Source organism: Anas platyrhynchos, chromosome 1 (assembly GCF_047663525.1).
Source record: "Anas platyrhynchos isolate ZD024472 breed Pekin duck chromosome 1, IASCAAS_PekinDuck_T2T, whole genome shotgun sequence".
Taxonomy (NCBI): domain Eukaryota; kingdom Metazoa; phylum Chordata; class Aves; order Anseriformes; family Anatidae; genus Anas; species Anas platyrhynchos.
Genome location: NC_092587.1, coordinates 129,535,247 through 129,547,719, shown reverse-complemented (window position 1 = coordinate 129,547,719; position 12,473 = coordinate 129,535,247). Strand labels below are relative to the sequence as shown.

At 42.2% G+C, this 12,473-nt stretch overlaps 1 protein-coding gene across 9 annotated transcripts in view; it reads right to left on the bottom strand.

The window, feature by feature from the left end:
* Positions 1–12,473, bottom strand: part of GPM6B (glycoprotein M6B) — a 107,404-nt gene that overhangs the window by 18,061 nt on the left and 76,870 nt on the right. For 3 of the 9 annotated variants that reach the window (XM_038172971.2, XM_038172969.2, XM_038172972.2), the window contains exon 2: positions 6,272–6,391. The exons of the other annotated variants lie outside the window; for them this stretch is intronic. In XM_038172971.2, coding sequence (XP_038028899.1) covers positions 6,272–6,391 — 120 coding nt within the window. The remainder of the gene's footprint in view (positions 1–6,271; positions 6,392–12,473) is intronic. 9 annotated transcript variants of the gene reach the window in all.

The window sequence follows — 12,473 nt, the reverse complement described above, 5'->3', positions numbered from 1 at the left end:
CCTCTAATGTTCGGTACTCCTTCTAGATTGAACTAGTGCCTCGATGTATCCCCAGTGCAAACCCCTAAGGCCACTCAAGGTTGTTGTGGGACAAAAAAACAGTGAATAAAGAAAAACAGAAACGGGGTTGGAAAAGCTCTCCATTTCAGGCAATTAAACCTCAAGGTTGGTTCCCATGGCCATTTTCTGAGTTGGCTCCCACTCTCTTTTCCCTAGAAGTTTCATTTATTCTCCTCACATAAATCTGTCTTCCTTTTCTTAAAGATGAAGCAATAGACAACTTTTTTTTTTTTTTTTCCCTCATTGCTTACTGCCTGTAATTTTGTACTGCATTTTTAGAAATCCTGGCACATGGCACACCTGTCCAGTTTCCACATGGAATAAATGAAACAACCTCTTCTGCCCCAGAACCACCATCTCTCCTGTGTTCAGCACGGGGCTCAGGAAGCAAGTGCCAAGGAACTGTTTTCAAAACAAGAAGGTTACAAGAGACCCAAGGGAAGAAAAAGCACTCGATAACATCTTAAAGGCAGTCATTGCTTGTAAATCAGGTTCATTATTACACATCCACGTGAGCCTGGTGTTGGGATCACTACTCCCAATTCACATATAAAAGTAAGAGGAGAACTCAATATTTTACATTCACCTCCTCTTTCCCCGTTGCTGAAGATTACCTAATGCCAAGCATGCATAATACTATGGGAATCTTAAACCACTATGGATCTTTGTCAGAAACTGAACTTTATGTCAATGAAAGCAAATGCCAATTTCACTTTCTGCCACCTACTGTATTTTTGAAAAATCTCCTTTCTGAATGGCTTATGCATGCTAGGATGTATAGTTTTGTACCCTACAGCATGATTGACACTTACGGGGGAAGCAGTGAGGGATGTGGGAATATGCCAATACTTTGGAAGCAAACATGGCATTTGCCTCCCTCTTCCTTTCCTGTGTGAGAATGAGACAGTACCTAGCAGTGAGATAACTTCACTCTCACACCTGTCACCCACAGCTGCTGCCAAGGGTCACCAGCAGCAGTACAATAAGAGAAAATATTTAATCTTATGAGGGTCACTTTAAAGCAAGTGACAAACTTCTCTCCCTGCTTTAACAGAGGCACTAAAATGAAAAGGCTTTGTGTTAAATCACAAAAGTCTGTTAAAGCTCGTCTCTTACCTGTTCTTGTTCATCTTAAATGTTACTGATTTACAAAATATGACACAAAGCTAAAATCTTCATCAGCAATTATGATAAATGCTCACTCACCACAGATATGGATGAAGTATATTAAACAGACTAAATAAGTGATGAGCTCAAACAGAGCACATCCTGTGTTTTCTTCTTAAAACTCTTCAAATCCAACCTTTCTAGGAAGTTTTGCCTTTGGTTCTCCCCCTCATTTTGCCTTTTTGTCCTCCCCAAATCAGAAGGGCTATAAAATTAACTTCTACTGAAAATGAACTTTTCTTGAGAGCCAGTAAACTTCAAGCAATGCTGCTTCAGTCTAGCTAGATCAAGTTGTAAATCAATATATTAGTATGCCTTCTTCAGCAACGTGCACAGCATCTGTGCCGAAGATGATGAGACCTTTGGAGACTACAGCCATCAGGGCTGCCACAAAGGATTAGACCTGAAATCCAACAAGACCACCACTCTCATTCTTCATGGTGGCTGGTGTGAGATGCTTCAAGTGACAATGCGGTGAGATGTGGGGTAATTTGATCCAACCAGTCAGTCTTAGCCTGATCTCTAATATTTAGGAGCTACTTGAAGGACTGAAGAGCAAGGTTTAAACCTTAGCATTAGATGCATAGAATCATTAGATGCTTCCATACTCTTGTGTACCAGAGAAAAATCTCTGCTCTTGTTTCCAGTGCTGGAAGTGGTGCAGTGAAGCCAGAACTGGTGCACACTAAGAACAAGCATTTTGGAGCCTGAAAGCACCATTGCAAGACTCCTTTTTAAATCCATGAAGCACTAGGCATCTCTGTGGTACTATATGAATAAAAGTAAGAAGATGGACCTGAATACTCCAGCAAAAATAGAGTAAACAGGATTAAAATCAAGCACTTTTTTTTTTTTTTTTTTTTGGTAATATAACCTCCTTGCAGAGGTTATTAATGTTCATCAACAGGAAAAGCTGACTGTTTTTCCTTTCATTAAAGAAAACGACATTCAAATTGCAGAAAAGGCAAGATTTCTCTCTTCTGGATGCTATTAAATGACACAGGGAAGACTCCAAGAATAGACAGCAGTAAACATAACTCCTTTTTTTTTCATTCTTAAATGGTCACTTATTGGAAAAAATAAGCATTCCCATGGCAGGAAGTAGCAGGATAAAATTCTAAGACCTGTTTAGTGCCAGAACAGATGATCTGATTTTTTTTTTTTTTTTTTTTTTTTTTTTTACAGATCCCATCCAATCTATCATCTTCAAATTTATTGAAATGCACACACTCCCCATTTATATTATTCCCAGCCTTCTGCAAGGCTCATTAAGTTCACAGGTGTTCTGAAGGCGTCTCTTTCAGACAGCACAATCTATAAAATGAATCACTATCTCCACGCGCATTGCAAGCACCCATCCCCGGCTGTTTGCTCTCTGACAGCGAGGAGCCAGACTTGCATGGGAAGGGTATTGCCACCCCACAAGGCCAGGGGACAAGAGAATTGCTCTTGCCAGCTTTACTTGCTCTTGCACAAAGGTCAGGCAAAACATTGTCTGCTTTAATTCATGTCTTCTCTGTTTTACTTTTAGCCTGTGAAACAGAGTAAACCACAGCAGGAGAAATATATTTAATTTATGCTTGAAAAATGCCTTATACTCCAACAGGTATATAAGGGTCCCCTTGAGAATGGATATTTTGTAGTTGTAAGCTACTCCTGGAGAAGAAAAAATAAGTAGATGATTTAAAAAGAGACTTCTCACAACATAAGGAACAGCTCAAGCATTACTGATAGAAGCTTTGGCATTATTCCTCCTAGAGACTTGTTTTAGTGTTTTACTATCTAAAGCAGCCCCTTGGGACTCCTGCACAGCCTGAGCATGTGGAAGGGCACATTGATAGAGTTTAAAGGCCAAATTCATTGCACCAGCAAGGGCAGCCTCTGGTCCAAACTGCGCTGTAATTCTCAGCTGATGGACCATCAGCTCACCACTTAATGTGCCTGAAGACATGCCTCCTGCTCACTCTCACCCTGACCTCTCTCCCCTTGGTCCTCCTATTTTGCTTTCTTGGAGAAACAATCAATAGGGTGAACATGAGAGAATTTCTGCCTCAGTAGGTGCCAGCCCAGGTGATTACTGTGGACAAGCTCAAGCCAAAGAAGTAAAATGGATGAAGTGATGGGCAGGGTGCCAGAGGTACTCAGAACCAAGAGAGATCCAGGCACACACACTGGGAGAGGCACGAAAGCACCTAAGCACTTCAGTGCCATGGACACCTCATTACTTCTGTGAAACCTTCTGTAAAGACATCAGGGCCTCCCCGATTAAATCATCCTTCAGGTCCACCTGGTACTTGGAAGACCCCATTTCTAAAGCTGACTTAACTTTAATCAAAGGCGAGTATCTTACCTGGAAGACTGGAGTTGTGGGTCTTAGCTCCACCTTTCTGGCAGCTGTAACTCACCTTACTCTCCATCAGCCATCAGTACACAACTGGAGAGTAAGGCTCCTCCCTAGCTATATAGAAGCAAACAGAAACACAACCTCTCCCCTCCCTAGAGCTGAGGGCCAAAAACAGTGTGCAGGGGGAATTTAGCCTAGCAGGTCTAAGATTCAGAAGGTAAATTCCCATTTTCAGAGAGAACTGAGGCTGCCAAGATCTTCTGAGGAGGTTCACCCTGCTGGAACAAAAGACGCAGTAAGAAACCTGAACTGCAATTAAAGAAATCCTCTGTCCTGCAGCAGCTGTCCTGCAGGTATTTCCCCAGCTGATTGCCCACCACGCCATTTTCCAAATTTCAGCTTACTTCAGTGAGGGGGTGCAAGCTGTTTTGGCGAGATGCTCCATGCTTGTGAACCTTCACATGCTCACAGAAGAGAGCTGAAACACCTCCCAGAATCTGGGGGAAGGTAAGGAAAAAAGATTCCTATAAAGCAAACAACGCCCACTGCCACTGGAAGAATGCCTACTGCTAAGCTTACATCAAACAGCCAGTGCTAAGTATTTCTTTCTAGAGACAGAAATGCATCCTGGGGAAAAATAAATAAATAAATAAAATAAAAAATGTTTTAGGCACTTTAAAGGCTCATTAAGCTTGCAGCTTAAGCTCTGAGGATGCCTTGGCTTGAACACTGCAGCAAATACCATGTTGACACTTACCATTATTGCTCAAGTGTCAGAGTAAAGCTTTAAATGGTTGAAGAGACCATGTCAGATGTGAGGATCCTGTGAAATGCTGTGAGGATGCCCAAGAGGGGCTCTCCTAGTGATGTCCACACTGACACCAACAGGGAGGAAAGGTAGGAACATCCACACTGCTCCAGCACTCATGAAATAACACAGCTTCTCAAAGCAGCTTGAGCGTGTACCCCTACACTCCAGCCAATGCCATCCAGCAGCGGGGAGCTGCATGCCAGTACTGAGGGGAGGTGTGTTACAGCAGGTGTGTTGTGATTAAAGCCACATTTTCCCTCCAATCTGAGGGAAAGATCAATATTTTCACTGTGGCTAATCCATCACTGGCAGGTTGGTCTTACTCAAGACGTGCTCAGAGCAGTTTTGCTGCTGCCTAGAAACCTTTTAATTTCTTTACGTGCAGCCACTTAAAGCACCTTTCTTTGAACTGGCATCTCCGGGGCTTGTTTTGGCTTGATTTGGTTTGCATCAGCAAGAACCCTTTCTTCTTCAACCCCCCATGACAAGGCACTGCATTTACCCAAATGTTATTGCGGGAAGCTTCCCAAGGCAGCCTGCTTAGGGATCTATTGCCTCAACAAGGGTCTCTATCCCTGTTTTAGGTGCCAGACTCCCAGCTGCCATGACAGAAGGCTGCGAGTCTCCTCTGTGTCCTGGCTCATCCGTGCCAGCACATATGGACGTGTTGCAGCTCCGGGGACAGCTGATGGGGCACAAGACCCTGATAACCAGGCACCTGGCCTGCTCCCTCCATGCCCTGTGCCAGCCAGAAAGGCAGCATTCATAATCTATTGTCCCTCCCCACATCTTTTTCCTTTGTACAAAAGATCCCACGTGCACTGATCTGAAGTTCTGATGTCTTCTGGCAGTCCCAAGTCTGTCTAGGGTCATTTATCATAAAATATGGCCAAAATAATATTGATAATTGAAGATGATAGATGGATGGATTTGCCATCTAAGTACTTGCAGAAGAAGAAAAAAAAACCAAACCATTCTGAAATACATAAACATTTGAATCCTAAAGAACAACAGGTATGAATATATAATGGAAGTCAGTTGGTGAATGTTTCTGTGCAATTGCTGCTGAAGTCTCTGATGCTGAGGCAGACATCTCCAGCAAACAAGCTGCCACGCACTCGTCAGTCACTAGGCTCCATGAAAAGAAGACGATTGCTGGATGCAGCTAGTTGCAAATGCACTCTCTGAGCGTCTCTGTCCTTCACTGCCGTAACCCTTGGTCAGGCTGGAATTTTCCAATGCTATGTCATGTGTTTGACTTCAGGTGCCTCTCTGAGCTTCTTACAAACTAAATTTCCCCCAGATCCTTAAAACAAAGCTTTGGGAAAACAAAATATCTTTTTAAGGACTCAAGTCAGATACTGAAAGCCCAGACATGTGGAAACACCAAACCATTTTTAAAACTTCAGCTTCTGTCTTCAAAGATCTGACATACACACTAGTGTTTCTAGCAAGGAAAAAATGCAAAGAAAGCCACAGAATATTATCTAGGAAATGTGTTGTGGGAGACTGATAAACCAGATGTGCTGTCACTGGTTTACTGTCAGTCAATCACTGCATTTGTGGCTGATCATTTGGATAGATTCATCTGCATACAAAAACCGTACCACGTCATCTCATCTGAAAACACTTTTGAAACAATCAGGCAGAACAGTTAACAGGGAGGTATCCCTCACTGCACATCATTGTCTTTAAGGCATTAACAACCAAAATTGAACATACGTCAAGTATTCGTATAAAAGAACTAGATTCCTTACAGGATTAACAAAGAAAACAACAAAAAAAGCAGAAGAACATTTATCTTAAATTGTTAGGACTATTGCAAAGCATTAGGCTTATGCTACCATTTCTGAACTCTCCATTCCAGTTTCACCCCGCCTTTTATTTACCTTGAATCCCCAAAGGACTAACATTGCCTCTCAATGCTGGCACATGATGGTACCGGTGTGGCCTTGAACTCCTGTACATCCAGTGGTACCTGCCAATTTCCATTTCTGGTCTGGTGATCACTGCCAATTTTAGGTGGTAAAAAGTCAGTGTCACCAAAGTTTGTAGTTCAGCACTTTCAGTCATTTAACTTTAAAAATAAGAGCCCATTAAAACACACTGAAGTTTCATCACTGAAATAACGTAACTTTACCAAAACAAGGGAGAGGTTGGGGGGACAAACAACAGGGAAATGTTCATACAAATATTAAGAAGGGTTGAACAGCTGGAACTCCAGCTGGGATTTGAATTAAACCCACAGGAAAGGTCCTCGGTGGCCAGTCATTCCTCCTCACCCCCGCCCCGTTTCTACCCCTCCTTGTTCATGGCAGGGAATGAAAGAAGACATAGCCATGGCAAAACATGTTATCTGGTTCCTAAAAACTCCAAATCTGACAAAGAGAATGATTAATATCACATGTCGAGACAAGTCAAACACAAAAGCTCATTCTGTTAGTTTTTTTTTACATAAAAAAAAATAAATTGTGGGTTTTGTTTTGCATAGGCTCTGCTGATTTGCAAAATTGTGGACCAAATAAGTTAAAAGAGGCTTATTTGAGGGTTGGAGGGAGCAGGAGCTGTTATCCTTCTACCCCTCTTTTTGGGGCCCAGAGGACAGGCACAGCATCAACATTTCCCCCTCGCCTCCCTCATGGCGCTGCCGGGCTGTCAGGACAGGATGACCTGGCCATTCCTTGTAATGCACTGCAGCCCCCTCAGCCCCAGTGAAATGTAAAGGTAATCACCCTCCCTGGCCAAAATAAATATGACTTCACAGCATTTCAGTAAGTGGAGGAAGTGACGGTTACAATGTCAGAAGCCATGTATTGTGAGTTAGGTCCAAGGCAAATTTCTGGGGGGTAGGAGCTGGAATGCCATACATTTTTGGGCTGTGAGGGCCCCGGTCCTTCTCTCAGGTTGTTTTGTTGCTGGTGAGTTTGGCACAGCTATATTTGCATATGTCAGAAGAGAAACATCTTGGCTTCGAATCCAAATGGTGGATCTAGAGGTTTGCAACAGGAATTTGTCCATCTCCTACACCAGCGAATGAACTCTGGTGCTAAAAGAGCCTCTTGGGTTGACACAGACATAGTACCAATGGCTCAGTAAAGGCCACTTCATGGTTTGCTACTTGTCCCCTCTCCAGTACTCGCACGCAAACCATCAAGCAGTGTGTCTTTCCTAAGAGGCATTGCTTGACTTTGCATAGCTTATCCTTCCTCTTTGGAAAGACAAACGCCACATTTTATGAAGGCAACCAAATTTAGAATGTCTTGAAGCTATCATTCCAAAATGACTGTGCATGCTCAGGAAAACTTCCGTGATGATATCATCTCCTCCTGCTTACACAGGAACAATCCCGCTCATGAGATCACAAAAAACACCGTAATAATTGAATTTGATACAAACTGGAAAACAACAGCACTGCTTGCTGGTACTGCGTACTGTCTGCCCCCTTCCTGCTCCCTCATATTTTTGAAGCTACTTACTGGACATGAGTAACAGATTCAGATTTTAATAATAATAATAGCCAGCTGGCAAAACTTCTGGGAAGAAAAAAAATTTCAATTGCTTTGCAGGAGCATTTAGATCACATCCTTGGCACCACAAAGGTCTTATCCTGCTAGGCCAGAACCCACAATTTGAGATTTCTCTTGTGGCATCTACAAAAATGACTTGCTGAAAGCAGCAGATGCTGGCACAGTCACTGCCTACTGTGGGACCAGCATCAAACACCGAAACGTGGAGTTAGCATGCAAACTTTGCAGCATCATTTCTGTAAGCAAAAATAATCTTTTTTTTTTTTTTTTTTTAATTAGTCATTTCTGGCTTTGCAAAAACAGGGCTCCTTTCATAGGGCGGTGGTTCAAATTGCATGAAGAATCTCAGTTTTTCCATTGCTCTGCAAAGAGACACTTAGCAGCTGGCCGCTTTATGGCCTTCACTGCACGCATGACGTGACTCCTGAAGCCAGAGAGTATCTTCTGGTGACTTCTCTGGGCTCCACAAAGGTCCATTTGTGCAAAATCACCACCAGGTCAGAAGCTCCATAGGCTTCAGTGGTGTAACAAACACCACACACAGTACAGAAAAAAGGAATTTTAACTCTGCTCCCCAAAAATTCTGATGACGACTGCTTTATATTTTTTTTTTTTGAGGAACTAACGATACAAGTTGCATTTCTAGGTGTAGGTGAAGATGCCCTCTGTGCACAGCCGTGCTCATTAAGGCATCCTGTGCTGGATCCCACGCAGAGCCAGCAGCTACAGGACCGACAGTGTTTGTGTGTCACACAGTGCAGACACGCTGATGGCGACTGGGGCGTTCAACATGCATTTTGGATGAATCATCTCACATGCCTGCAATAAAATTTGCGGTGTCCAATGTCCTCAACTCTTGCTGTCTCTAGCATATGGCTTTAGAGGAAACAAACAGTTTGGACTTTCACCTGTGGCAGCCAACGAAGCAGTGTGTGGTCCATGGGAGCAAAGAGGGGGTTATCACTGGGTCATTTATGATCTGACAGCCTGGTGATATATACTGCACCAGCAGCACGGCTGGTCAGAAAATGGGGAAAGGCTGGAGAAATAGAATAGGGCTCCCCTCTCCAACAACTCTGCTCCCCTCTCCTGCTGCAGTCTATTGTCCACAGACATCGCCATCTGGGTTTCTTTCCCTGTTACCATATACTGTGGCACATATGTCTAGGTTTTCTGCTTTCATGAGGTCAGTCAGGCAAGTATGAGTACAGTCTCTGAGCGTTTTTCAACCCCCTCCTATTTAGAAGCCAAATCCTATTCATTAAAACCTAAATCACTAAGCCTGCCAAATTATTATCCCCAGAATATAGTGTGTCCCAGATTCTCCCTGGACTGGACCTCTTTCTACAGTTGTATTCTTCAGGGACTTATACTAAAGCAGTTATTATTTTCTGGGGATCTGAAACACCAATAAATTGTTTGAAACAGGAACAAATATGCAGTACACTAAAAATCTTTAAATGGCTTGATAGCTCTGAAAGTATCCCCTAATGCTAAGCTCATGCAATGCACTTGAAAACTTTGGCTAATAACTATAACGTATGTTAAAAAGATGATTTTTTTTTTTTCAATTTGCTGTAATAAAAAATACATCTATTGGTGATGCATCAAACTGTCATAAGTTCACTCCACAAAAAGAACTTCACTAAAAGTGAAGTAAACTGCATGTTAATTCAGGCCTTTCTCAAGTCACACCCCAGCATCTCTGTTCAACTGCAAAACACAGTTGTGTTTAAGCAAAGTATCTTCTTCATGCTGTTGACTAGCACATACTTACCTAGTTAGAGTTTAATACTGGAAACATCGCTTTGTATTATCATGAATATAATAACTGAAGATCACAGCCCTTCCTGTGCACAGGGTTGTATTTCAGGGAGTATCTTATTAGGCAACAGCCAATTAAAATGAACCATTGACACAGCTGTTGAGGTTGGCTTTCATTATTCCTAAGTATAGCAAATGCAATTTGTACATAGTATGCATCCATAGAAGGAAACTATTTCCAAGTATAATAGCTTTTTTCCATGTGTAAATGGTAAATTCACTGTGGCCATCCACAGCCTTTTTTGGTTGGTTGTTTTTTGTTTGTTTGTTTGTTTGTTTTCTCTTTTTGGTGTGCGTTGGGGGAATTTTGCAGCTTGGTAATATTCCTCTTAGTTAAATGGAAAGGGGAACTTCTTGTCTCTGCTGATGTGTATCAGGATCTATATCATTCACTGCTGATGCAAAAAGGCATTTCGTTTTTCTTATTTATTCCACCTCAGTAAATCTGCCTGCCCAGTCCTCACGTTTTGATTTAATTTAATGCCTGCAAGATAAGCCCTGTCATTTGTAATAATTTGTAAACCTTCATCTTTAAAATGCATCCAATCTGTCCTGCAGCCCTGTAAAGGATCTGCTAAACATTTTGCTTGAGTGTGCTCATGGTGTTCTCTGATAAGGGCTGCTGATATGCAATGTAAAGCTGACTTGCTTCTTATCTCCATCAACATGGGCGTTGTTCCATTTCCAATTAAAAAACTGGGGCAGCAGCCACTCATCTGGGTGCAGAGGAACAAATGCCTGATAAGCACCGAATCCAACAGCTGGGCAGTATCATTGCCTGAATCAGGCAGGGGGCTTGCAAAAATCCTTATTAAAATACAAAGCTGGAATTCACATACAATTCAGCAAACTTTGGAAATGTAAATAAGATCAATCTTTTTCATTTACCAGTCCGTAAATATTCATAAAGCCTATTAGCTTGCGTAAATTGTCTCAATTATACTGCGGTCCAAAATAGCAGGCCTTCCACATTTGCCACAGGGATGGGAAACACAAACTGGTACCTACATGACACCTCTCTCCAGTTGCAAATTGTATGAGGTGCTCGAACTCAAAGCAGACCTCAGTGCCTGGGTGGTTTTGTTCCCCTCTGTTCCCCTCCGGAGCACAGGAGTTTACATAGATAGCATGCAATCGTATCCTCATTTCCTCAAAGTATTTGCATTTGGCAGTGCAAAGCACCCTGCATGTGGACCTGAATATCCAACGCGAAGTGCTCGGGATCTTTTCTTGCCCAGTTTTAGCAATAACATCTCCTTGGACTTGGCCATTCATTTCTGGAAGGAAGAGTTAAAATATTGTGTGACAGCTCTTCCATTGCTCCAAGCTGCCATAGTTGCCTTGCAACCACTGGACCTAGTGCATTTCATAAAGGGCAGTTACTGCAGTAAGCTCAGGTGTGATGTAAGAGGAAAAAGGAGCTGTTGCAAGCATGGCAAACCTTTCGATCAGGAGATCCGGTCCCCTTTTGAAGAGGTCAGTTGCTGTTTTGCACACCCAAACAAAGCAACAATATTTTCCAGGAAGTTTCTCCACACAAAGAAAAAGCCCATTTTTCACCACAAGGGCTGCTGGTGAAAAAGCCCTTTTGCATAAGCCTGCGATTTCCCTGAGGCACCTGATGCCTGCTGAGCCCATCTGAAACCCGTCTGGACCACGCAGTCTCAGCATGCTGGAACATCTGCCCCCCAAAAGCTCTGCAGACCTCCTCCATCAGCAAGCACTTCATGGCAGTAACTTCTCATGGGGACCTGGGCTATTTTACTATGGAAACTAAAAGTAGAATTGACTGTTTCAGCTTTCTGCATTTTAATTCGCTGTGAAACATATTTGGAAGTTAACTGAATGGAAATAAAGAGCATAATGTGGGAGACCATGTGTTACTTTCAGAAATTAAGGAACTGTCATGAACAAAGCCCCGAAGTGTTACATAAACATACCTAAGTAACATAGCCAAAGTATGAAATTATCACAGAAAAGCCAGGAAATGGTGGTGAAATTAAGATAGGAAATTCCCCAGGCTGCATCCTACAAAAACAACAGATCAACCACCTTGACTTGGTAACAGATTTACTGTTCTACATGTTGTGCTTTCACCCTTGCCAAAATAAAAAGAGAAACTATAAACTCATCCTAAACACTCTCAGCAACACATTTTGTTTTGCACAGCTGCTGACACATAAAGATAACTTTGGTTTTTATTGTCATGAGTTCTAACAGTTTAAAAGAAACTCATCAGTCATAAGAAAAGAAATCACTGTAATTTTTGAAGAATTATCTGTGAGCTTCAGGTGGTTTAATAGCCAAGGTATTTAGGACATTTTGTATATTAATTACTCAAAAACTGCAGCGAGGTGGGTTACTGCCCACATACACTAATGGCTTTCAGAGTTTAATCTCTCATCAGTGGAACTCCTTTTGTGAAATCCCTAAGGGATTATGTAGTACTATGTCTAATCACTTGACAAATTTCATTTACTTGAAACTGAAGCTAGGTTTGAATTATACAAAGTGTGTAGGAGGGATCAGATTCAAAGCAGCAAAATAGAATCTGGTACCGGACAGGATCAGATTTATCATTACATTCGTATCCAAACTGTTTAACAATAAATGAAACGATTTTCTCAGTGAAACCTATTAGTTGTGTATCAGCTGCATATGCCTATGAGATACTCAAATTGCTTACAAACAGCACACAACATAGCATGAATAGCATGAATCATGTAAAAAGGCAGTGGAG